The 27213-nt window shown below is 46.8% G+C and overlaps 1 protein-coding gene across 1 annotated transcript in view; it reads left to right on the plus strand.

Annotated features, from left to right (window-relative positions):
- Positions 1-297: 297 nt before the first annotated feature.
- LOC147904290 (uncharacterized) overlaps positions 298-27213 on the plus strand; it is a 79150-nt gene continuing 52234 nt past the window's right edge. Inside the window, exons 1-4 of the mRNA XM_087385230.1 lie at positions 298-537; positions 656-1102; positions 10670-10964; positions 11082-11206. Of these exons, the coding sequence (XP_087241356.1) occupies positions 298-537; positions 656-1102; positions 10670-10964; positions 11082-11206 (1107 nt within the window). The remainder of the gene's footprint in view (positions 538-655; positions 1103-10669; positions 10965-11081; positions 11207-27213) is intronic.

Below are 27213 nucleotides of genomic sequence, written 5' to 3' on the forward strand. Positions count from 1 at the left end.
GGTTCTGGCTGCCGTGAACGCGTGGGAATGGCTCAGAAAAGTAAGAACAGAAGGAGACAGAAGCCTTGATGCAAGCAGCACACTTAGAGTCCTAGACGACGGGCGTTGACTCAGAGATCCATAAACTTCTGTGGCCATACATTCGCTATTGCATTCTGAGAAATTTGTATCAAGCTATTCAGACGTGCCTTCCTGTCTGTTGAAGCTGTGGATTTGGAGTGCTGTGTATACGCGCAACGATGGTAGTCATCGCTTCGCCCACGTCCACTGAATTTTAATCCCGTCTACCACAAGACAATGTCCGGTTGCTTCAGCCGTAGGCACAATAGGGGCGGAAGCGATGCGTTTCTCGGTGCGCAATCTTCTGAAATAGCTCTTTCCGAATTAGACCGACGGATGTCAATTGACAGGTCTGTATTTAAAGCGCTAACCTATGAAGGCGAGGAAAGAGCACTAGAAGCTGGTGTGAGAAGGAGGGCTGCAAGAAGTCTGAAGGCCTCCATATGTCTCAAACTCACCATTTTCGTTGGCTTATTGGTAAGCGCAGCTTAGGTGCCGTTTGAAATCAAAATCTCGCTCTATTGTAATAAAATGTCTCAATCCATTTGCTCCATGCAACTTAGTCACGTCTTGTGGCGTGTGTGGGCGCATGCAGGTTGTGCTTACCGCTGGAGCTCCTGCTCTAGTGCTATGGTTAAAGGCTCACGATCAACTCGTGAAGGAAATAGAACGCGGCCTTGTCACCGTCTCTACCTTAAGAGAGCAACAGTTGAAAGACTACTTACTTAGTGAAACGGACAAAGCCGAGTTGATAGCAACCCGACTCATAATCAACAACTTTTTGATAAACCATAGCATGGTCAACAAAAGTTTGGCGGAATTTGATCTGAAATCTGCTGTTGAAGTAATCACAGATTTTACGAGCGCTGCAATATATGACAGTGAAGGCCAGTTGAGCTTGGCGACTGACGAGTCTTTGTTTGAGAAATCCCTGCAGAGTACTGTTTTCGATTCCGTCCCTTCCGATGGTTTGAAGCTTGCTCGTCCTATGCGTGTTCCTAGCGGCGGGTGGATATACACTGTTTTCAAGGCCATCTATCTGGTACATTCTCGCAAGTATAAGACATTATCACTGAACAAGGCGTAGGCATCTAAATTTTAGGGACGTATTTTTTAGCGCACTTTTTTTTTCACCCACACCCCCATACACAAATGCCCAACTATTAGGGGCCAACTACCCGTGGCCTATGGTGACAAGCATCAGGTGATCTTCCTGAGGGAAGCGAATGCGGGCAGCTAGCTCAGGTGAGCGCCCAAGTGAATACACCCTCACAAGTGAGATGTATTTGAATCACAGGCATTCTCCTGCATGCTAGCTGTCCGTATTCAGTTAGGGCAGCATCTCTTGGAGCATCCAGACCAAATATGGAGCAGGGCATCATGTGCTTGAAGCGCACACACCTTGCAGCCATGGGGCTGCAGCAGGAGCAGGAATATGGGGGCATGTGGGTGCCACATGGAAGCGATGCTGTGTGGCAGAGTCGGCCAGGATTGGCCAACCTGTCAGTCATTATGACCAACTATCAGGAGGGGCCTTATAAAAGGGCATATCTACATTGTTTCATCATCAACAAAGCAAGCAGCAAAGCCCTCCAAAGCAGCAGCAAGCCAGCAGTTCATCAAGCTTTAGAGCAAACTTGGCAGCCTATCGGCCCTCTATGATGTTAAACATGTCCATTGATTTCAGCAATAAAGAATACAAAATCTCGTGGGTGCAGTGGGGTGGGGGGTTTGTGCAGTGTCTTTTATGTTTCGACGCTCTTTCTTTCCGTTAAGCAAGCACATATGCGAATCTTTTGCTACCCGCAGAAGTACCATGCCAGGTGCATGAGTAAGGCCATCTAGCAGCAGGCTCTATTAGTATTCAATTAATGTTCTGAGTATGGTGCTAAGCAGATTGCCATGAGCAAGAGCAGCTATCAGGATAGCCAGTAACCAACTCCTATTGCCACCCTCCCATCCGTATCAATGCTGCAAAGCTGCTCGCACCATGGGTGGATTGATTCTAGAGCTGTCGCTTTTATGATCTGGGATATCAATTACAGTACATGGTTCTTCTCCAGTCTGGACATTTAATGATCCTTGGAGCCAACATAAGAACATCTGAAGGAAGATTTAAACACTGAACACAGATCGTCCCTAAAGCAAGGAGTGAGTTTCACTAGTAGGACCATTGGATGCTATGATGTTCCAAATGATAATGCTGCAAACATGATGTTATATCATTTTGGACATTAATGTTGCTAGTGATGGAGGCATGTGGCTAGAGGCATAGATTCTAACCTTGGGAAAGTTTGGACATGTGGTACCCTTGGTACAGTAAGGGCAGTTCTATTGTAAAGGCACTTAGAACACACGAGGTGTGAGAGCTTAGGCTCATTAGGGGGAACCTTGGGATTGACCTTTTGATGCTGGTGACTCCCTAAGACACCCATGCGGGGTGGGGGTGTGGTATGGGAGACGAAGTCTTACTTGGCAGAGCACATGCCCGGGGGTGATCCTAGCAAGGATGTATGGTTGGCTGCTGATGTACCAGACCATGTTTCTTTTTGGCTGCTAGGGGGGCATCTTGGGACTGGGGCTCCTCAAGAGCATCAGCTTGGAGAGTTGCCCTTTGATGGTGGTGACTATCTTACAACACTCTTGAGACGAAGTCTTACTTGGGAGAGGACGTGCCCGGGTTTGACTGACCTCTAGCTTGGGAGTGATCCTAGCAAGGTGTATGGTTGGGCGGTGATGCACTAGCTTTCAAGAGATCTTGGCTACTAGTTGTCTTGCAGTTAGGTTTACAATGAGAGATCCTACTCGAGCTGTGTTTGATTTGGAATCAGAGCAAATTGTACTACAAAAATACCTCCTAGTTTTGCAATGCATATGCTTGATAGCACAAGGGCTAAATCATGGATTCTTGGATGGTGATGCTCCAGAGCATGACCCAAGGTCAAGCCAAGCCATTGGAGCAGATGGGCCGGCAAATCGGCCAACAAATTTGTGAGAGGTTGTGCACCTTGCAATGCAGGAGATGGGCAAGCAGCCCATGCTTTCTCTTATGCACCTAAATGATGGGGATGGTAAGGATACCTATTTAGTGTATCTTAGGCCGCATGTTTAGGGGATCCAGGAAAGAGGCTAACAGTGCGAGTTCATGGTAGAGAACATGCCAATGACAGCCAAAAGTATTAAAACGATGGATAGGAAAAGGAATATGGCTGTGACGATACTTTTGAAAATGCTGATGGCGAGCAGCCCTTGCACAACCATACTGGTCTAAATAGTTTTTTGTTCCCATGAGTATATTGGTGCACAGCAGCAAAGATAAAGATGCACATGGAAGTGCTATTGAAGGAGACCAAGTTAAGGTTACTGTTTGGGATGAGATGAACTTGCCACAACATAATTTGAGGATCATGACAAAGGCAATCAGCTTTGCTGCATGCTTGCCGGTAAAGCGCCACGGTACACTTACGCATGGAGATTTTCCTGCAATCCAACACGGGATGAAAGGTGGGCAACAGCTATAATCTGTATTACAAAACCATCCAGAGCCTTCCATCTTTGGGAAGCTTATTATTGAGCAGCCCACTATGATCTTTGCCCATGGGGAACTTCGGCTAGAGACTCCCACCAGTGACACTTCCAATGGGTGACGTGTAGGGGATAGAGGCCTGTGTTCACTGCGCCATTTGGCATATCCTAACCTTGTGTGGATGCTTTTGGGAGAGCCTATTCAACATTTATTTTTCAACTCTCTTTCAGCACAATGCCTATGAGAGGAGTTGGTCTCGACGTTAATCAGAGAGGAGGCACTACATAGAGTTTAGACCACCTCAAATGCAGCCTGGATAGATTTATGTAGAAGAACGACATATGCCCAATACGCACATGGTTTGTGGGGTTGAGTGGAATATTGACGTCGCATCATGGTTACATGGGCCGACCATTTGAGGTCAACGGCGTGGTTGGACAAGTGTGCAGTAGACACAAAATATTTTGATGGACCATAGGTTCAAAGGAGAAACCAAGAATCCTAATGAGTGGAAAGAATGGCTCTCAGTTTTGGAAAAATGTTCAAATTATACCCAATGGTGTTGAAGGCAAGATTTTTTGTGATGGCATGTGCCATGCCCACACCTAGTTGAAGATGAGGACTTCATCTTGGATGCCCTACCCATGGGTAGCTTTCAAAGACCTCATGGATAGCAAAAAACGTTTGAAACGTTTTAAATCGCAAAAAAGATGTGGTTTGATTATGCACACACACTCTATGATATCCCAAATTAGCCAGTCCCTAACCTCTCACATATGCCACGTCCCACATTCTGCACTCTCTTCACTAGGGGGGGGGTAAAGGATGCCGTAGTGAAACTTCATTATGGTCGAGTGAAGGATCATGAGGGACTATGCACTGAGTTTTAACCTCCTAGCCCCGATCTTAGCAAAGCTATTTAATGAAGCTGTTTGTTTGGGGTTTCCACGCACCTGGACCATTAACACTATCTCACCCATTCACAAGGCAGGGGATCCCATGAGCCCGGAGAACTACAGGACCATTATGATTGGAAATGTCATGTCCAAGATTTATGCATCAGTACTTGATTCCGAGGTCAGCAGATTTCGGAGTGTCGAGGACTTAGAGCAACAGGACAGGCCGGATTCCGGTGTGATCATGGGACCATGGACCACATTCTCACGCTCAGATGTATCATCGAGGAGGTGAGGGCACGGAAGCAGAGGGTTTACTGTTGCTTTGTGGATTTCCACAAGGCATTTGACACGGTCTCGAGAGCCCACCTCATACGGCGCCTACAGGATTTGGGTTATGACCAGGAGATCATTTGGGCTGTCATGGCACTTTATGAGAGAGTTTCAGGCAGAGTCCGGGCAGGATCTGGGTAGACAGACAAGATCATGAGCACTATCGGGGTCAAATAAGGGTGTCCGTTATCACCTACCTTGTTTGGCCTCTACATTGACGAGCTTGAGACAGTGATGCAGGCACCGGGGGGGGGTAGGTTGCTCTCTTGCGGGCACACTGATCCGGATATTGCTTTACACAGATGGCGTAGCTCTTTTGTCTTCCTCAACAGAGGGGCTCTAGAGACACCTTGACGCACTACAATCCTTTTGTGAGTCTCATGATTTGAAGATCAACCTAGGTAATACCAAGGTTATGATCTTTAATACATCTCGAGCCGTCATGCGCCAGGAGCAGTTCGCATTTGATGGGTCACCTGTTGAGGTAGTTTCATCATACACTTATCTTGGGGTTGTCTTTTCCATCTTCACTATGAGACCCGCAATGCAGGCACGCTTGAGCAGAGGACATGCTTCATTGGCCAGACTACAGAGGCACTGCTTCCGCTCTCACTTTCAAGATCCACGGACTAAAGGGTTGCTTTTTGACTCCTTGGTCCGTCCATAAAAGTTTACCTCTTTTTGTTCTTTTTGTCTTCCTTTTGTTTTTCATAAAAGTTTTTGTTTACCTCTTTTTTCTTCTCTTTCATATTCTCTTTTATTTTCTGTGTAGATTTTAGAACACCAAAAAATTTAAATTTGTATGATTAGACTTATTCTAGTCTTACAAAGGTATATCCTTGGTCCGTCCAGCGGGTATGTATGGCAGTCCATGCTGGGGGGCCAGACTCGTCGGATACAGAGTAGGCCAGGGTGGAACGGGTACACGTTCTCATGTTATCATGGATGATCCGTGGTTAGCCATCCGTTCCTCACCAGATCATTCGGGCGGAGTTTGGGTCACCCCCATTACAGCTAGATGCTAGCATTTCAGGTCATCACGTATCTGTACCAAGTCAGGGAGTATGGGGATTACACCTCTAGACGTAGCAGGCTACCATGGCTAGCACTGTCCTCTCCTTTGGCACTTAAAGCAGCAGGAGGGGACCACAGGTGCTGGTATGCATGCACAGAGAGATGGTTTGAGGGACTGGGGCTCGCTCCACATGCACAGACTACCTCCTTTCCAGTACAGCATGGATTCTCCGTTTTCTCCCCTCCTATCACACGAGATCAACCAAGTTATTCGTGAGGATCTATTACAGCTACACACATTCCGGACCTGGTTGGGCCCGAGTGATCTTCCAATGAAGATGGGCTTCTATAGAGATCACTTCTTACATATCACAGCGGAGGGTTTCATTGACCCACTAGGGTACATGCATATTTACTTACCCCACTCACTGAGGATCTCTCTTGGGCAGTTCCTAGTCTCTTCACATAGAATTCGTATCGAGAGCGGCAGAGCAGAGCGACTACCCAGGGAGAGGCGCATATGCACTTTGTGTGACATGCAGGAGGTTGAGACAGAGGAGCACTTCATCTTCAGGTGTCTTGTTTACTATGAGATCCGCGAACGATTCTATTGCCTCTTCAGGGATAGCTTTGGGATTTTGGCCCGATTCATCTCCTACCCAAACCAGCGTTGTTTGGCAGGTTTCGTTCATGAGGCACTCAGACATCGCGAGAGGATACTTCGAGCACGGAGACAGGAGCAGACTTTTTCCTTGGCTGATCCCTCTCAGAGCTCTATCACTGAGTTTTTCCAGCCAGATCACATGGACACCCACAGGACGAGGCCTCGACATGACTGTGACCCAGAGCCTGTGACCCGACAGCTCATAGTGAGGGTTGACACACAGATCACACTTGGGGACATCCATCCCCTCATTGTTTAGAGTCGGGTCTCGCCCGATGGGGGTCACAGTAGCGCTAGTTAGACGCAGAGCTATGACCAGAAGACATGCCAGGGCTGCACCTTTAAGTGGCCGACAACACTCTATCGCCGATTTCATGCCCCCATTACCTCATCTGTCCTGATGTTGAGATAGTCGACTACCGCCTTGACTATGTTGTACTTAGGATTTAGTACTGACATTCTGCATTTTTACATTTACATTGATGTGGATGCTCGTTTTAGTAGCTCCACCACAGCTCGTTTGTCCTAAGTTTTTTCATAGTCTCACAGACCCATTGGTCTTCCGAAGACTTTAATAAACTTTCTTTCTTTCTTCTTTCTTTCTCTCTCTCTTTTTCCGTCAGACGGAATCTATATATTCTATCTGAGGAACCAATTTTAGTGGTCGGCTAACGATAGAAGAGATAATCTTGACAGACAATGGCTTTGGCTCTGGTGAAAGCTGGAGTCGTCGAAGAAGGAAATCAATAATAAAGCGCCACTAGGCGCTTAGCCTGATTGGTCCGATTGGAGTTCTCTCTCCTCCTTTGTGGTCTCTGTAAGGTATCTCATCATATGACAAGTGCCATTGTCACTCTAACCTATGCCAGAGAATTGTGTAGGACATAGTCCATGTCATGATCATCAATGTCACCATAGTCAATACTATAGTCTCTAGAAGACCGAAAGGTCTATGAGACTAAAGAGTACATCAAAACCAAAATGTCAATTCAGAACTGAGAGTCCACCCTAATGTCTTAGAAGACTTATGTAATTACATCAATTATAGATTGAATGTCTTCACATCTATGTCGATGGCCAATTTGAAATTTTGATTGAGAGCAACACCTTCATGATATACTGCCCACTTGCCATTCTTTCGAGCTTCGCATACTTTTTGAAGTTTATCAGCCTTCACCTTAAGCTGTTGATGGGTAAGATCCTCTGCCATACATATCTTGGTGCCTTTCAAGGCTTTGGCTTTTGTCGAAAAATTTTAAGTCTATCCTCTCATGTCTTGAATGTGATGATGGCATGATTTTGTGGTGTGCGTTGGAATACATCAACTACTGTAGTGTCCCAAGTGAGTATGGGCATGACGTTTGCTATATTATCAAGGCATTGTTCAAACAGTAAAGGAACTTGTAAATCCTCATTTCACCAATGTTCTCAGCAACCCCCAATCCGCACATTAAGTGCAAGTTTCTCCCTAGATTTCTCCTCCTTAAGTGCTGAATCCACAAGTTTGTTGAGCTTTGATTTGACCTCATGCGAAATCAAATTTTCAAGTTTGGAAATGACATGCGAAGGGAGAAAGAAAGAAAGATATATTAATGTCTTCAAGAGGCCTGACGGGCCTATGAGACAAGCACGATGAAAAAGAGTAACTATTACATTTGAGTTTCAGAGTCAAGGGAGTGCATAGAGCGTCTCCAAAATTATTATAGGCTAATTATAATATAGTATAGAGATAGACGGCTCTCATTTACATCAGTTTAAGGCTGAGAGTCTTTGGATCTAGGTTGAATTCTGCCTTTCCGTCTCTATAGACAGCCCATTTTCCTTCCTTTGGAGCATCCTTTGCTTTAGCCAATGCTATAGCTTTTGCCTTGAGCCGAGTCAAGGTGAGATCCTCGTCTTGGTACCTTTCAGCTGGTAGGTTTGCTTGAGAACTTTGCCTCTTGCTGCCTTGTCATATTACTCATGCTTGTTCCCTCTTTGGAAGGATACCAAGTATAGCATCTGAATCTTAATCAATCTAGGGGTTTTTCTCCTTGACGAGATTGATCTTTCCTTTTGAGCACACATCTCCGGCATACCAGGCCTTTGAAAGCCCCCTTGTGTGTAGAATCTGGGCATTGGCAGCTCTGTTTGCCTGTTCTTTTACCTCCACATATACACATGTGGAGCTTTGTCATTTTCCTGATTGTTTTGTTGATGAAGTGTGTTCCTCTGTTTGATACTATCTCAATAGGTACACCAAATCTTGTAATGATATTATGATATAGAAAATATGCAACAGTTCTAGCTTTATTATCTTTGAGGGCTACTGCTTCCACCCATTTTGTGCAATAATCAGTTGCACCAAGTATGTATGATTACCTGTATATTTTGTTGCTGGTTTGATAGGGACGACAAAGTCTAGCCCCCCACTTTTGAAAAGTTTCTAATGCTAGGATGGGCTGATGTTGCATCCTGTCATCATTCAGTGGCCTATCATCTCTTTGGCATGGTGGTAAACAAGATTTTGCATAGTTATGAGCATCTTTTAGGACTGTGGGCCACCACCTGCCTGCTTGCAATATTTTTCCACCTGTGATTTCACCTAAAAAGCGTCCTCTTGCTGATCCTCCATGTGCCTCTACTAGACAGCTTTTTGCTCATGAGCTGCAGTCAAGACTCGGTTGAGATTAATAACCAACACATGCTTCAGGATGGTTATCACACCATTGTCCATTTGCTTCTACAGCATGGTTATAGAAATCCTATGGTCACATAGTTTTCTAGCACACATGCCACCCAGCAGTAAGGAATGGGGCTGCTTTCACAGCGCAAATCAAGTTTTAGCACTATTGTAATGGTGTATTGTTTGTCCCATATGCCATATTTAGCCTCTTGTGCACGTTGACACTTTTATGCTCTCTCTCTCTCCCTCTCTCTCTCTCCACCGATGCTATATGACTATGTATTTGTAGCATTCAGCATGGGTGATGATGCTCGCTTAGTAGCTCCACCCTTCTGCTTGTTTGTACCAAGCTTTTATCAGTCTCATAGACCCATGGGTCTTTCGTAGAATTTAATAAACTTTCTTTCTTTCTCTCTCTCCGGTGCCCATGCTCTCCCCATAGCATAATGTACATGACAAAAGTTGGTCATTGTTTCCTGTACCTTACTAGGTCGTGTAGTGATGAACAGCTTAATGGTAGAAGAAGAAGTGAGTTTTTATCATCACCTTTTGTATGTTCACACTTTTTTTTGGGGGTGAAATCCATTTGTCATTATATTACTCAAAACAGTCCCTAGAAAGGGACAGCCAGTTACAAGCATCAAAAGATATCATTATATGACAAGAAGGCAGGGTATTCTAGATCCTGTGCATTTATATGACAAGAAGGCAGGATATTTAGATCCTGTGCATTTAAAATGATTGCCGTAGAGATGCCCGGGTTTTTACACACACACACTCAGGTGTGGGCATATAGATGTTCAGATTGTTTGTTTCTGGATGTGAACTTACAAATACGTATATTAACACTGTTTGCTTGGAGGTGCTTGAAATCCACCTCATGATGTGTAAAAAATGTCGTCTCGTATGGAATGACATGATTGAAAGCGATTTCTTTTCTGCATCTTCTTTGGGTTACAGCAATCTGGTGTCAATGATCGTTCAGGCCTGAGGTCATGGTCAACTGACCTCTTGATGGAGTTGTCAATATGTGGACTGTTCAAGCAGTTCCTATCAGTCTGCTATAAATAACCTTCAGTGGACCATCTAAGAAAAACAGTTGCTTACATTTTACCTAGCTGATAATATGGCAAAATGGAATGTGCAAATTTCTCAATGCTATCTGCTTACAGAATTTAATTTGCATAGTATTTAGTGTCCACTATCAGCATTTTGAAATATATGGTTAATAGTTTTCCTTGTGATTTTGTCATGGTTTTTTTTCTTACTCAAGATGTATGATTCATTTAAGCTTTTTTTGGGACTTAACATTCTTTCGACATTCAAGCCCTTTCCCTTCCCATCATTTTTCCCACACCTAAACCCTTCCTCTTGCTGCTGCTTTTGTTTCATGCCATGGCCCAGGGACAGGTAAGGTTGATTGGGTAACTTTATCGTATCATTTTCCCTTTATTTATTTTTGGAATATAAGGTTCATCTGCTTACTCTTTATTTTTGTGCTTGACGTGCAGAAGCAAAGGGTGATTGGCGTGCTGATGACTCAGGTGAATGCCACCAAACTAGAAAACTTGGTTTATGATAGAACCGGGCTTCAAAAAACTGGTGAATTACTGATAGGTGTGCCAGAAAACTTGAATGAAGTTTATTCCTTATTCCCACCATTGGAGAATCCAAATGTAAGTCTACTTCTCAATCATGGTGCCATGGAACGGGCTATAAATGGAGAGTCTGGAGTATTGACAGAAAAGGATTATCGAGGCATCAAGGTCATTGCAGCATATAGACCTGTTGGGTTTTTACAGTGGGGTTTGTATCCAACATGCATGCATTGCTCTTTATGCTCATTGGGAATATTAAGCTATGTGCATGTGGGCTTGAGCTGTTTTGCACCTGACCCCTGTCTTTGTTGATGCCTTTCTGTAGGTCTGTTGGCAAAGGTTGAAGTGCATGAGGCATATGCACCTGTCCGTAATGTACGCATTGTGATAGTCGTCACAATTGTTGTTCTCCTCGTTTTGGGTGTGATGGCTTCTCTTGGGTTAGCTAAGGTATTACATCTATCAACCTATGGTGATTTTTTCATGCTAAACTTTTAAGATCTACATGGATGTCTCTTATTTTGATGTGGTTGCAATAGATTTGTTAACTGTTTGTACATGATATTTTGAATTGGCTGTCGTTTTGGAAATTGGGTGTGATGGCATTCTCTTGGGTTAGCTAAGGTATTACACCTCTCAACCTACGTTGATTTTTTCATACTAGACTTTATAGATCTACATTCATGTCTCTCATTTGATTTGGTTGCAATAGATATGTGTTTTGTTTGTACATGATACTTTGAATTGGCTGTCGTTATGTATCGGGCATAAAGGTTTGAATAATTTCTGTGGATTCTGATCTAAGAACTGTTTTGATGAACCAATACATAAATGTGATGAGAGGCTGTGACTTGGTCCATAATTGGATGTATGATATGGTTCATAACCTTGTGGTTGGCTATCATTAGGCTAGAAACCAAAATAAAAGCAAAAAATTCAAGACAAAGGCCTTGGCGCGCGCGCACACACAGAGACACACACACATTTGCATATGTGTGTGTGTGTGCGCGCGCGGGCGCACGCGTGTGTTTCTTGTTCTCCTTGTTTTGGGTGTGATGTCCTCTCTTGGGTTAGCTAAGGTATTAGAACTATCAACCTATGGTGGATTTTTAGATATGTACATGCATGTCTCTCATTTTGATGTGGATGCACTAGATATGATGTTTCGAATTTGTTGTCGTTATATAGGCATGAATAAATTGTAGATTCTGATCTAAGAACTAGATATGATGTTTCGAATTTGTTGTCGTTATATAGGCATGAATAAATTGTAGATTCTGATCTAAGAACTGTCTTGATGAACCAATACTGTTTGGGGATCTACATGCACGTTTCTCATTTTGATGTGGTTGCACTAGGTATGATGTTTTGAATTTGCTGTCATTATATAGGCATGAATAAATTGTAGATTCTGATCTAAGAACTGTCTTGATGAGCTGATACGTAAATGTGATGAGGGGCTGTGACTTGGTCTGTACGTGGATGTATGGTAGATTTTATTGTTCATAACCTTGTCGGCGGCTATCATTAGGCTAGAAACCAAATTCGGGACAAGGGCCTGTTTGTGTGTGTGTGTGTGTGTGTGTGTGTGTGCGTGCTAGAATGTCCCTCAAGCAATCCTTACATGACAGTTTTGCTGCAAGGGATTTGGATGCTACTAGCCTTGAAGTGTTCTCTACTTGTTTTTGAGTTCTTCTATCGGGCTCTCTTTCGGAGTTCTTTGCTAGTGTGTGGGAGACTTCCCATATTGTAAATTTATGAGAATATAAATACAATGGATTTTACCCAAAAAAAAAAAAAAAAAAAAAAAAAGTGTGTGCGTGCTAGAAAGTCCCTTCATTGAAACAGAATTATTTGATGCGAAGAAATCGTGTGGCAGATGGAAATCTCCAAGATGTGATGGTCTTACTGTTAAATTCTTTCTTGCATACTGGGATATCCTGAAATCAACTTTGCTGCGCATGATCAATTCTGCTTGGGAAAATCAGCACATGCCGGAGTCCTGGAAAAAAAGGATTTTAAAACTTCTTTCGGAGAAGCAAATATGTGAATCCTTGGCTGATTGGAGGCCTATCATCACTAAAATGGTGGTTGATCGCATTAAAGGGGTATCTACACGATGGCCTTTATCCTACACAATATGGGTTTGTTCCCCGCCGGCATATCACAGATAACATTGCGAATGCTTATGTTGGAATAGAATATGCCAAATACATAGAGCAGGATGTTTTATTACTGCAGGTTGGCATTGCCAAGGCATTTGACACAATCCAATGAGATTTTATGTCACAAACTATGCATGCATTGGGTTTTGGTCAGAAATCGCAGCATGTTATTTTTTGGCTCTACAGTGACAATAAAGCTGCCTGCATACTCTCTGGGGATATTTCTGAAGCATGGACTCTTCCTTGTTCAGTTTGTCAGGGTTGTCCACTTAGTGCTCTTTTATATGCCATTGCCACGCATCCCATGCTTCAATACATGGATCATTTGGTGGCGACCGACATACTGCATGGATTGGAGATTCGTGGAAGCAACACTATGGCTTATGCTGATAATTCATTTTTTACTCCTCGGAATACTAAACATGATCCATCCTCCATGATACATGCCTTATCCTTATATGGTTTGGTCGCAGGTCTTCATGTCAATTTTTAGAAATCTAAGTTGGTTCCTTTGCACTCCAAAGGATGGCATTCTCTTTTATGGCCGGGGGAAATTGCCCAACCTATTCAACTGGTTAGGTTCGATAATTACTCGTCACCAACAGTCTAATTGGATACTTGCAAAGCTAAAGAAAAAGCTTGAATACTGGAAGTTAGCCACTTGGCCATTGCCTGTCAGGCTTTGCCATTTTGATGGCATATATTCAATTTTACTTGCCTTTTTTATGTTCAGCAAAGGAGATCTTACTTCTTTCGTGTCTATTGTTATGAAAACCTTCTGGTGCTTCAAACATGGCAAAAAAAGTTTGAGATTGCTTTCGGTTCAGCATCTCTGCTCACCAAAGATGCATGGGGGTCTCAATATTCTTAACATCCATGTACATATTCTTGCTTATAAGGGAAAAATGATGCTGCAATTTATGCAGGGTTCTCAGCCTTGGGCTGCCATGATGCGCCATTTGCTCTCACAACTCACCACCCCTGCCTTTGGATATTGGCAGCCCACTCACTGGGATTTTCTTTTGGGTTGTATTGATGGTAAGATCAAAGGCTGTCCACCATTGGTATCCAACATGTAAATGGACTTGAAACACATTCTCTCGCTTTTGGAATGGCATGGCCGGGATTCCTTATAGGGAATTTCTCTAAGAGCTAAGAGCATACATAATTGTGATGAGAGGCTGTGACTTGGGCCATAATTTTATGTATGGTAGAATTTATGGTTCATAACCGTGTGGTTGGCTATCATTAGGCTAGAAACCAAAATAAAAGCAAAAAATTCAAGACAAAGGCCTTGGCACGTGCGCACACAGAGACACACACACATTTGTATGTGTGTGTGTGTGCGCGCACGCACGCATGTGTTTCTTGTTCTCCTGGTTTTGGGTGTGATGGCCTCTCTTGGGTTAGCTAAGGTTATTAGACCTATCAACCTATGGTGGATTAGCTAAAGCATTAGACCTATCAATCTATGGTGGATTTTTAGAGATGTACATGCATGTCTCATTTTGATGTGGTTGCACTAGATATGATGTTTCGAATTTGTTGTCGTTATATAGGCATGAATAAATTGTAGATTCTGATCTAAGATAAAGTGCTAAACTAGTGAATCAAAATACCAGAGTAGCAAAATAACATAAGAGTATCAAGTGCTGAGAGCTAGCTAGCTAGCTAGCACCCTTAGTACATGCTCAGGTTCCATATATTCAGGTAACCTGGTGGTTCTCGAAAAGAGAGAGAGAGAGAGAGAGAGAGAAAGAGAGAGAAAGAAAGAAAGAAAGGAAAGGTGTACTAAGGAGACCTCGCGGGTCTATGAGACAAGATACAAAATATTTGTAAACCATACAAGCCACTGTGGGCTGAAGTAAAGAGCTCACTAAGGCCCTTGCCAAGTGCTAAGTGCTAAAAATGCAAAAAGCTAGTACAAAATATAGAAAATATAGTAGGAAAAAGAGCAATCAAATGCTGCTCAAAGCAAGAGCTCCAAGTACATCTGCAGGCTCTATATAGCCTGGCTCCCTAATGGCCCTCTGATGTGATGCAAAGAGCTCACGTATCTGTGTCTGCCAGGCTGTCTCCTGCGATGGCGGGAGGCGCTCTCTCCTGGATCTCTGTATCTGATGGGCTACATCGAGAGTAATGCCTCGTCTCTGGCGGTCCCCTCTGAGGAGGGCTGAGATAGGTCGGATCTCAATCCTGCGTGCTTTGGTCGCCCTACGTGTCGTGTGTGGTCTCCGTGTCTCTCGTCCAGCCACATCTTGGTGATGGGTCTCATTGTTGATCCATAGTGCTCTCGTCTCCTCGAGCTTCACCCCCTCGATCTCATCTGGTGCTGGCTCGGATGCGTAAAAATCATAGCTCGGTGTCCTGAGGCATCAACTGTAGCTGATCTTTGGCCTGCCGCTCAAGGGAATCTCTGTGTCTCCGCATCTTGATCTGGTAGAGCCCAATGCAAACCTGGTCGAGGAAATATATCAGTCGTGTGAGTGGACCGAAGTCGAGCCCCTCTTAAAAGAGACAGTGGTATCGCCCTCGGATCTCATAGTAGGCCGGACAGACACATAGAAAATGCTCCTCTGTCTCGACCTCCCCCATCGTGCGTAGTCTACAAATCCGCTACTCTCTAGGTATGTCAGTCGCTCTCCCAGCCTCAATCTACAACTGGTGGGACGAGACTCGTATCTGTCTGATAGCAATCCGCAAGGCATGTGAGACTCTCCTATCCTCGAGGTACTGGGGCCTCCATGCTCCGATATCCTTAGAAAGTGGTCATGATAGAACAAGGTCTTGGTGGGAAACTCCTGATACCCCCCCAAGCCCGAGATGTGTGGAGCTGAAGAAGGTCTAACCGTATGATACGGTTAATCTCATCATGTGGAATACATCATGTATACTCTCATACGGGTTGTTCCCTTCTGTGCATTGAAGTCACCAAGGAGGAGGGTGTCACCCTGTCTAGAGAACTCTGTGATATCATCATGTATACTCTCATACAGGCTGTTCCCTTCTATGGCAACCTCATGTGCATAGGATGATGTATCCGGAGGAAAGTAGCACACCGCAATGAAGATCGGTCGTGCCTCTGGTAGCTGAACTCTAATCCACATGTGCCGTTCCTCTTTCCTAACCACTGAAAGGAGTGGCCTGAGAGGTGATTTGAAGAGGACAGAGACCCCCAGAGCCTCGTACTCCACTATCCCTCCTCAATTCCCTCTTATGGGCAGACTCCCATGTGTATCTTGTCATGGTGGGCAGCCCTCTCTCTGGGCTCTTGTGTGTCTCAGTATAGAAAACTATGTCCCTGTCAGTGTATGTCTCTAGGACACCTCCTAGGTCGGACCAGAGGGTGCCATTGCAGTTCCAAACCGCCATTTTCAAACCTTCTTGTGCTCTCTTCTCCTGGGTCTGACACCATCATGTGCTGTCTATTTCTCCTTCTTCTCTTCCTTCCCTTTCTCACGTCTGCTCTCTCTGTGATAATCACTTTTCCATCCTTGTAGACAGCCCATTTACCTGAGTCTCTTGCTACCATAACCTAGCTGCTGCTCCTCCCGTTCGGGCAGCCCCAGCCCCTCCTCTACCCCCCGCTCAGCCCCCCCGCTACCCCTCTGCTCAGCCCCCCCGCTCTAGCTCTAGCCCCCCGCTCAGCCCTCCACTACCCTCCGCTACCCTCGCTCAGCCCTCCCGCTACCCCCCGCTACCCTTGCTCAGCCCTCTGCTACCCCCCACTCAGCCCCCCCGCTCAGCCCTCCACTACCTCTGCTACCCCCCCCCCCCCCCCCCGCTCAGCCCTCCGCTACCCCTCCGCCACCCTCGCTCAGCCTCCCCGCTAAGCCCCCGCTACCCTCTGCTACCCCCCCGCTCAGCCCTCCGCTACCCCCCCCCCCCCTGCTACCCCCCAATCAGCCCTCCCTGGGCGCTGCTGCAGCTAACCGCACCCCCCCCCCCCCCCCCCCCCCCCCCCCCCCTCCCTTTCGCTCCGCGCTACCCCTTCACTCAGCCACTACCCACCTCCCTCCCTCCCTCCTCCCTTTTTTTTTTTTTTTGGGTCTCTTTTCCGTGGGGGGAAAAAAAAACAAGGGAAACCACAACCACCTTTTAAAATAATAATAATAATAAAATAAAATAAACCCTTGCCATCTTAGCCTCTCCTCCTTCTCCACCTCTTGGCTGCCTCTCCACTTCAGGCTTCCGCACTACCTCTCCACCACCTCGCACTAGACGTGCCTCCCATTATGGGGGGGGAACTAGTGCTCCCGCTCCCGGCTGAACATTAACACTAAGATCTACACCCGCACCCCAAGAGAATGGGGGACAAAGCCAAGAAAGACGAAAATAACAACAACAAAAAAAAGCAAACGACACAACTGAATTTGGAGGATGTGAACACACGTTACAACCGAAGTGGACTCAGGGTAAACAGCAAGGCAAAGTTAGGACCCGCCTCAGCTTCTTCAGCATCTATCTCTACCTCAACCTCAACCTCAACCTCAACTCCCGCTACAGTGTCAGTTTCGTTTTCAGCTCCAACCTCAGCTCCCTCTATCTCTATCTCTACTTCGACCTCAGTCCCCGCTTCAGGCCCAGCTCTAGTTCTAGTCTCAGCTCCATCTACATCTACGATTAGTGACATACTCATGCCCATGGCGCCGGTTGTTGTTCCCTTTTTCTCTTCTCCTGTTACAGCTCTCACACAGCTTATGACACCTACTTCCGAGGTGTCATACACTGTGCCGCATTACGCTTCACTCTCCCCTCTCCCTCTCAGTCAGCCCATCCTCCCACACCCCGTTGGGACTGCCTCACCCATTCCACTGTCATCTCCGTTCCTCACTCAGCCACCGTCCAGTTTTCGGACTCAGTCCCACTCTTTCATGCCACAGTCACCACAGTTTCAGCATGGACATGGGTGGACTGACACACCAGAGGCCCGTGAGACCCTACTCAGGGAGATACATAGTTTTCGTGAGCGTGAGATGGAGCTGGCTCGCTTCGCGCGGGAGCAGGTCTGCTTCAACCAGGAGCAGAGCTGCATCATACAGGAGCAAGCTAGGGCCATTCGGGAGCAGGCGGGTCTTATTCAGGGACTCAGACAAGATATCATGCAGCTCCGACAGGAGGTCACAACCATACACACTGTCCCAGGGAGTACCCCGGTGGTCGAGGCACAGATTGCGAGCATGAAATCTGCTATTAAGGAGACTTCCAGATGGGTTGACGTGGCCAAACGGGAACCCGCAAGAGTCACCGTTTCGGCTACCCTCATGGAGCAGCAGCAGAGAGCCAGTAAGGCTCTCAACATCAGAGTACGTGGGATCCCACGCACTGAGGCTACACCGATGGTAGATGCGACTGAGTTCGTGACCGCTACCCTGGGTGTGCTGAGCACAGGATAGAGAGGGCATGGCGGGTGGGGAGAGATCCCAACCGAGAGCAACCCCTGATCATACGATTTCATGACACTCAGGCACGACTTTCAGCTCTACGACACAGGTCAGTCCTTCGAGATCAGCCCAGCGATCTCTATGGATGAGGACCTCACACCTCTACAAGTTGAGGAGAGGCGCTCTTTGCTACAGCAGCGGGATCAGGCTCGAAAGGAGGGGAAGTGGGCAGTGGTACGAGAGGGACGACTTCTTACAGGCCCCCGTAGGACACCTGCCCCCTCCCCTACATAGGGAAGCGGGGCCTATGAGACTCAGATATCCGAGACCCTGTCCTGCACCATTTGGAACTGTAATGGTACCTTATGGTCAGAACCAGGGAACTTCTCAGAATCCTATACAGGCCACGACATAGTCTTCTATACAGAGACACATCAGAGTCCAGAGCGCCTTCTCCCAATAGTCAGCGGATATACATGGGAGTCTGCCTACAAAGATGAGACGAGGGGTACAGAAGGAGTTCGAGGTTCAGGTGGAGTTGTAGTCCTTTTCAGATCCACACTTCGGGGGATCATTTCAGTAGAGCAGAGAGATACACATTTCAGATTTCTTTGGATCCGGATACGACACATGGATAGCCAGGATCTGTTTGTCGCAGTTTGCTACTTCCCCCCGGAGACCTCCCACTTTGCGAGAGATATTCGAGGTGATGATGAGACATCCCCATTTGCTGCCCTTTATCAGTCCATCGTTGACTTTTCTAGCCGTGGAGAAGTCCTTCTAGTGGGGGACTTCAACGCGAGGACAAGGACCCGTCAGGTACCACTTCTTGATTTCAGAGATGATTCCACTCTACTGGCAGATGTTGACCTTGAGGAGGCAGGTATGCTACGGGTTTCGGCTGACAGGCGAGGTCCACTCTCATCCTATGGGCAGGCCCTATTAGACCTGGGCAGAATACATGATCTCATTATCTATAATGGTCTTGACAGATGGCCCGCTTCAGGTGGTTTCACATGCTTTCCACATGGGGGGGGCTCCAGTGTTGTTGATTACATCATGGGATCCCCTGTCTTCACATCTCGCATTACTGACTTCACTGTAGCACCTCTCCCCCTAGGGGCTGATCACACATACCTCTTCTTTCGCATCTCCACCTCCCTTCGCACAGCACCTTCCACCCCACTCAGTGCTTACTCCATCAACCACAATATACGCTTTGATCGGGATCACTCACCTTCTTACTCTGGCCGTCTGTACATACTTCTCGCTTATATTGACTTCATACCCCTTTTAGAGGATCGTGCTGCCCTTGTCACCCACTCACTACACGAGGCTGCCATTCACACCTTTCCCCAAACCACCCGCTCCACCCGCCCACCACCCCTGGAACCGTACCCTGTAATAGTTGGTACGATGATGAGTGTAAGGCCTTACGCCGTCAACTCAGATTCGAAACCAAAAACAGTCTTCCGAGCGCACCAGATACGCTACGTGAATACCGTAGACTGGTACGAAGGAAGAAACTAGACTTCGTTCGTCGAAACGAGGAGGAGCTACTGAACATTTTGTTTAGTAACAACTCTAAGGACTTCTGGCGGAGATTTCTAGAAGGACGGTCCCCTCCGCCACTCACTGACACCTAGATCTGGTTTGATTATGCACGCACACTTTATGACATCCCAAATCAGCCAGTCCCTAGCCTCTCACACATGCCTCGTGCCACATCCTGCACCCTCTTCACTAGAGGAGGGGTAAAGGATGTTGTAATGAAACTTCATAATGGCCGAGCGAAGGATCATGAGGGACTATGCACTGAGTTCATTGCATATGGGATTAACCTCCTAGCCCCGATCTTAGCAAAGCTTTTTAATGAAGCGGTTTGTTTGGGATTTCCACACACTTGGACCATTAACACTATCTCACCCATCCACAAGGCAGGGAGAAAAGCTTGCTTCTTCCGACGTACGAGATGTCGGTACTTGCATACCGTGTCTGGTGTGTTCGGGAGGTGACATCTGGTTTCAAGTCGGAGCTGTCGGCGATAAGCCTTGCACTCCGCATCGTACCAATTGTTGCAGGGTACAGAACCAAGAGGTGGTGGTCTAGTGGACCGTGTGGTGTGGGGAAAGATTTGGAGGGCAGCCTCGTGGAGTGTGTGACTAATCAGGGCAGCACGGTCCTCTATGAGTGGTATGTGATCGATGTAGGTTAGGAGCCTGTTTAGGCGTCCAGAGTAGCCGGTGATAGGCTGTGATCAAAGTGTATGTCGTGGTAGGTGTCATGCTTCCTATGTGGTGTGTGTGGTGTGGCTAAGCATGGGGTGGCGATAGTGAAGAATAGGTATGTGTGATCGGCTCCTGGAGGGAGTGGTGCTACGGTGAAGTCGGTGATACATGAAGTGAAGGTAGGGGATCCCATGATGTAATCTACTACACTAGTGCCCCCCCTGTGTGGGAAGCAAGTAAAACCACCTGAGGAGGGCCATAGGTTGAGCCCGTTGTAGATGATGAGATCATGCATCCTGCCCAAATCAAGGAGCGCATGTCCATATGGTGTAACAGGCCCGTGTCGGTCCGATGAGGTCCTAGTCATACCTGCTCCATCTAGGTCCATGTCTGGAAGCATGATAGAGTCGTCTCGGAAGTCTAGGAGTGGTGCCTGTCGCGTACTCGTCCTGGCGTTGAAGTCCCCAACAAGGAGAACTTCCCCGCGGGCTGAAAGGTCTGGGATATCCTGATGTAAGGGTGCATATGGAGATGTCTCACCCTCTTCTCGTGCCACTCTGGCGAAGTGGGATGTGTCTGGCGGGAAGTAGCATATTGCTATGAAAAGGTCACGGGTGTCTGTGTGTCGGATCCGGATCCACATGAATCGAGAGTGTGCGTCCTTCCTCTCAATGGAGATGGCTCCAGCGAGGGAAGACCTGTACAGTAGTGTGACCCCGCCTGATCCTTGGACTCAACCTGTATCCCTCGTCTCATCCCTGAAGGCTGACTCCCATGTGTAGCCACTGACTATCGGTAGTGGACGCTCTGGGCTCTGGTGTGTCTCCGTGTAAAAGACTATGTCTCGTCCTGTATAAGACTCCGAGAAGTTTCCTGGGTCTGACCATAAGGTGCCATTACAGTTCCAAATGGTGCAGTCTAGGGTCTCGAAAACCTGAGTCTCATAGGCCCCGTCCCCCTAGGGGGTACGGGTGGGAGCCCGACGGGTGCCAGTCAACAACCTACCATCTCGGACCACGGCCCATTTCCCCTCCTTGAGAGAGAGAGAGGGGGGAGGGGGGGGGAGGACTATAAATGTTTGTGGAAGGCTAAAGAGGCTTCTTATGTCTACTCAACATAAAGATTGTTGCTCTATAACAGATTATTCATCCTACAGAAAAAGGTTTAAAAAAAAGCAAAATGAATATATATCCTACTGAAGTTTAAAGGATATCCTTCATGTGATGTTGTTTTGTTTTTTTTTTCAAGAAAAGTACTTCATTAAGTATGAAAGAAAACCGCGAGAGCAAGCTCAAATGCGGGAGTACATCATGCAATGCATGAGGAAAAAACAGCTCAAAATGAGCTAAAGAAGAACCAGGGCGGAGGCTGAAAATGCCATCTCAACCCTGAGGAAGACTCTGAGAAGAAGGGAGATCCTCTGCAAACTTTGAAAAAAGTAACTCTCCTGGCAATGGCTGATTTGGAGGATCCGTGCATGCTCGCCTAAATGGCCATCAAAGTGTGTACTGTGTCGGTCCAAATACTGGCCATAGCCTGGGAAGGGTGAATCTGGATACCCTCCATCCTCTCTGTACACCTGGCTCTCCAAATATGCCAAGTTGCAATGCTAGCCAAAATCTCCCAAGACGTGTCTACTGAGGCATGAGCAGCTCTGAAAGGAGTGAAGGAAACATGCTGGAGGGAACAAGATTCCACTGCGTGTCGCCGTACAATGAGAGTTGGATCTGGATCATGTCCCTCGAAAAACACTTGAGGGCCAGTAAGAGATAACCAAGCCACTGAACCCCAGGTCATATAGAAAGGTGCTGTATGAAAGATGCTGAAAATCCTGGCAACACCTTTCCAGATCATCCTCGCCTATCTGCACTCCTAAAGGCAATGTTGTACTGACTCAACTGTCCAATGACAATGAGGACAAGTAGGGTTAGCCCCAAATCTGGATCTCCACAGGTTCATTGCAATCCCTCCATGAATAGAAAGCCAAAAGAATAGAGTGATCTTTCTATTCCTGAGGGATTTCCAGATCTTCCGCACAACTGCGAAAACCTGAAAACTATCCCAATGTGGCGCTCTGGAGGGCCTCCAATCTCTACTACTGAGCTGAAACCTCCGGGCATTTCTAAGTGTAGCAAAAGAAGGGGAAGCTCTTCTCTCGGTGCCCCTCATCAATCCATTCCCACTCCCCTAGGTCCCACTGCAAGAACCTAATAGGGGAACCACCATACAGCCAGAGTCTCCCAGACCCCAGCGCAAGGAGAATATGATCAGGGTCAAGATACCACTGTGAGTCCCTGCCCCACTCCATGAAACCTGCAATCCTGACAGGCTGAAATGCAACCTCCAAAAGAATATCATCAGAAGATCTGATAAGTTTGCCTCTCGACTGAACATCAAAGACAAGGGTATCCTCATGTGCATCCTGCAGTGCAATAATCTGTAACGGAATGCCCGTCCCTGAAAACGCTCCCCACCAAGTGGACTTTGTGAGCAGCAAGTCATCTGTGTAAATCCACTCTGGCGGAATGGCTACCTGTATCTGCTGTATCCTGAGTGCACTCCCTCTGAGGTGGCCAACTCCTAAAAGTCTCTGATCCTCTGGAAGTCTCATAAAGGCCTGCCAAGCGCATACAATAGAAGCAGGTCCCCTCTCCCATCTAGACTACTACATTTAATTTTGGATGCCACTCCACAGACATTGAATTCATTCAGGATGGCATTGGATTTGTTTTGCATTGCGGCAGGTGCACACATTAATTGGAACAAATACAATGGCTTTTGGATCAGTGATGAGGACACTCCAGTCTGGGGGATTGACATAGGGTTCACTTGGATTCAGAGGGGAGTCTCCGTCAGATATTTGGGATGCCAGGTTGGGTTGGGCATCTCTCCGGCACAGCAGTTCGCTCCCGTGTTGGAGAGTATCAGGAGGAAACTCATCTTTTGGAGTTCAGCTTGACCTTGCATCCAGAGTTGTGGTTGTGAACCAGGTATTATTGGCCATTGCCTGCTTTGTTTGCTCATGTTGGTGTAGATCTAGAGGTTGTATCGCTCAGCTCATGAGACCTATCAAGAACTTCCTATGGAGCGGTTTAGATGGCACCTCAGATGTTGTAGCCAGGGTGGCTTGGGAGACCCTCATTCTCCCCACAGGAGAAGGGGGTCTCAATATTATTGACCCAAACTTGCAGTGTATGGCTTTGCTCTGCAAGTTTGTAGTACGTGGATTGATGCTTGGACAGGAGCCCTAGAAGGATTTTTTCTCATGCATCATTCAGTCTTGTACCTCTTCTCATGGGGGAGATAGGTTGGACAGCAGCATATGGATCTTTACTTCAGCCCATCTCAAAATCTCCCCCTTCCCCTCTCATGGCTGCTATTCTGAAAGCTTGGGGCTGCTTCAGAAACACACTTCGCAGAGTTCCACCCACCTCTCGTGAAAAGATTCAAAGGCAGCCAGTCATGTGGAATGGCTCGATTTTTGGATGACCACCATGGCAGGTCACTTGGAGTCTCAAAAAAACAGCCGTGTCATCTGCCAACTCACTGTCTAAGAGCTCATCCTCCTGCCTCAGAGGAAGCCTGAGCCCTACGATCCCAGCTTGAGCTCTAATGTAATAGCTCATAGCCTCAACCACAAAAAGGAATAAAAAGGGGGCTAGGGGGCATCCCTGACAGACTGATTTGGGAACTAATTTGACACTGATGATAACAAATTTGAAGTGCATGGTCCATAGATTTTTTCAGCAACTCGGCAATCCTATCAGCATGGGAATATTTTTATTCAAAGGCAGATTGAAAGTAGACATACTGCAATCAATTGTAGAAAAGTCAATGCTGTAGCAGAGTGCAATTTGAAGCCCAGCCCAGCTAGCAAGAAACAAGCGTGATACACAAAACAACATTTCAAAGGAAAGACGCATAAATCGTGCTTCAAAAGACAAGACATACATTGAAAGATATCGATCGCCGTTTGAATCTCTCTCCAATACAACCGTTCGTCATTTGAATCTCTCTCCAGCAAGCATGGTTTAAGCTTTCATGAAGATTCGGCTCTCTCTCTCTCGCTCTCTCTCTCTATGATGCAGTACCTAGTGGAAGTACAACAAATGCCAAAAGAAAGATTGCCACATAGAGCATGGACTGCTAGTATGAAACTTCAGAAGAATCATAAAAGCAAGATCATCTGCACAGGATGGGGGACAGATATAAGGAAATGGTTCAGCATATGGAAAGTGGAATCATACCTGACTACGCCCCTTGAAAAGGTCAAAATGCAAGAATTCCAGTTGTCCCTGCCATGCACTCTACAAACCCAATGGTTGACAGCAGAAAAGAGGACAAAGCTAGAATACTATCAAGATCAAATAAATCCTTTATGCTGGTCATCTTTCATGACACCAGATGCCCCTGCTCAGCCATACATCAGTACTCCCATACCTCTTCTCTATCGCAGGAATATTGCCAGATTCCGCACACGGTTAGATACCTTGGCAATAGAGATAGGAGCTTGGCTAAATCTGCCGCGACATGTCAGAGTTTGTAGATTCTGTGATTCGCAGACAGTAGAGACAGAGGCACATATAGCCTTACACTGCCCCCAATATGCACACATCAGAGACGACTATCAGCAGATACTGGCAGACACCACTCAGATCTCGTCAGTTCTCTCCACTGCCTCTCCGACAGCGTTGGGATCTTTTGTCACTGGTCTTTTTTTGTACCGTCAAGAACTTGAAAATTCTTGACCCCTCCACAGTGGAGGAGATTTTTGTACTGAGGATTAGGTCCCATGGGTCATTTTTTGGCCCCCCGAGGACGATAATAAAATTCTACTTCTACTTCTCTCTCTCTCTTTGGAGCATTCCTCTTTGGGTGTAGACCATAATATGTTTATGCTCTCTCTCCCTCCTTGCTCGCTGCTCTGCCCGTACCTCTCCCTCCCTGCTTGCAGCTCCGCCCATCTGCAACTCCTCGCCCAGCCCATCTCCTCTCCGCTCTCCTGCCTGTAGCTCCTCCGCCCGCTGCTCTCCACCCTGCTGCTCTCTCTCTCCATCTCCACTGCTCTTCCACCGCGCTGCTCTCCACCTCCGTCTGCTCCTTCCGCCTTCCCCTCCATTCCCTCTTGGGCATCCATCTCCGTCTGCCCTTGTCCAAGTCCCGACTGCCCCACGCCTGAGCCTTGGTCTTCATCGTTCGCCATTTGCTGCCATCGACGGCCTTGCTGACCTCGTTGCAGTCCCTAGGCTGGCCAGCTACTCCTACCACTGCTACAGCCCACTCTACACTACTCTAACAGGCTAGTGCTGTCAAAATGATATCGTTTTAGGGGTCAGCGGGCCCTCATGAGGGACCACAGCCCCTAGATGGTACCGCTCCACGTACCTGCAAAAAGAAAAAGTCTGGAATTAGTGCCCAAAAAAAAAACATGGGGAAAGGAGAGCGAGGTAATTACAAAGACAAAGGGAGAGATAAGAAAGAGGACATGATTCCAAAGCAACCGAGCATAGAGGACGTGAATACATGCGTGGAGTGGACAGGAAATCAATAATAACGAAGAACGCCACATCATCCACTTCGGTGGTATCGTCATCTTCCTCATCGACATCCACCTCTTCAGTCTCAGCTCCCTCTCTCTACTTCGACTTCAGCCCCTGCTTCAGTCTCAGTCTCAGTTCCAGTGTCAGCTCCCTCTACATCCTCACTTTTGACTTCAACTTCCACTTCAGCACTAGTTTCAGCTACAGCCTCTATATCCCCAGCTACAGCCACTATCATTGACATACTCATACCATGACGTCGGTCGCTTCCTTCCCTTCCTCTTCTGTTACAGCCACTATCAGTGACATACTCATACCCATGATGTCGGTTGCTTCCTTCACTTCCTCTCTTGTTACAGCTCTCTCAAGTGTCATACACCTACTTCGCAAGTGTCATACACTGCTTAGCATTACGCCTCAACTTTTCTCTCCCTGCTCCCTCTCAGTCAGCCCACGCTCCCCCATCCCATTGGGACGACCTCATCCATTCCGTTGTCATCTCCGTACCTCACCTAGCTCACCCAGTCATCACCGCCTAGCTTTCGGACTTATCCCCATACTTTCATGTCACAGCCATTCTAGTTTCAGCTAGGACACGGGCGGGCTGACACACCAGAGGCCTGGGAGACATTGCTCATGGAGGTACACAGTATCCGTGAGCACGAGATGGAGCTGACACGCTTTGCACAGGAGCAGGTCTGCTTCAACTAGGAGCAGAGCTGCATCATACAGGAACAGGCTCGCGCCATACGGGAGCAGGCTGGTCTCATTCAGGGACTCAGACAGGATATCTCGTTGCTCCAGCAAGAGGTCACAACCATACACAATTCCAGGGAGTACCCCGGTTGTCGAGGCACAAATTGCGAGCGAGCAAGCAATTTGTTATTGAGGAGACATCTAGATGGGTTGACGTGGCCAAACGAGAACCCACAAGGGTAACCCTTTTGTGTGAGGTTGACAAAACTCAGGCCAAGTTGCAGAGATGGCTTTGCAAGACCATGCTCATTCGCCCCATGAGGGGACTCCAATACTAACCAGGTTAGGCAGGAAGAGGGCATGCAATCTAACAAGGAGAGTTTTTACAGAGAACTGTGCTTGCTCAGCTAGTAGAGGCAAGAAGGGATCCTTTATTTTGCTGAT

This window comes from Dipteris shenzhenensis, chromosome 2 (genome assembly GCF_047967505.1).
Source record: "Dipteris shenzhenensis isolate YYH24624 ecotype China chromosome 2, Dip_SZ_1.0, whole genome shotgun sequence".
In the NCBI taxonomy this organism is placed as follows: domain Eukaryota; kingdom Viridiplantae; phylum Streptophyta; class Polypodiopsida; order Gleicheniales; family Dipteridaceae; genus Dipteris; species Dipteris shenzhenensis.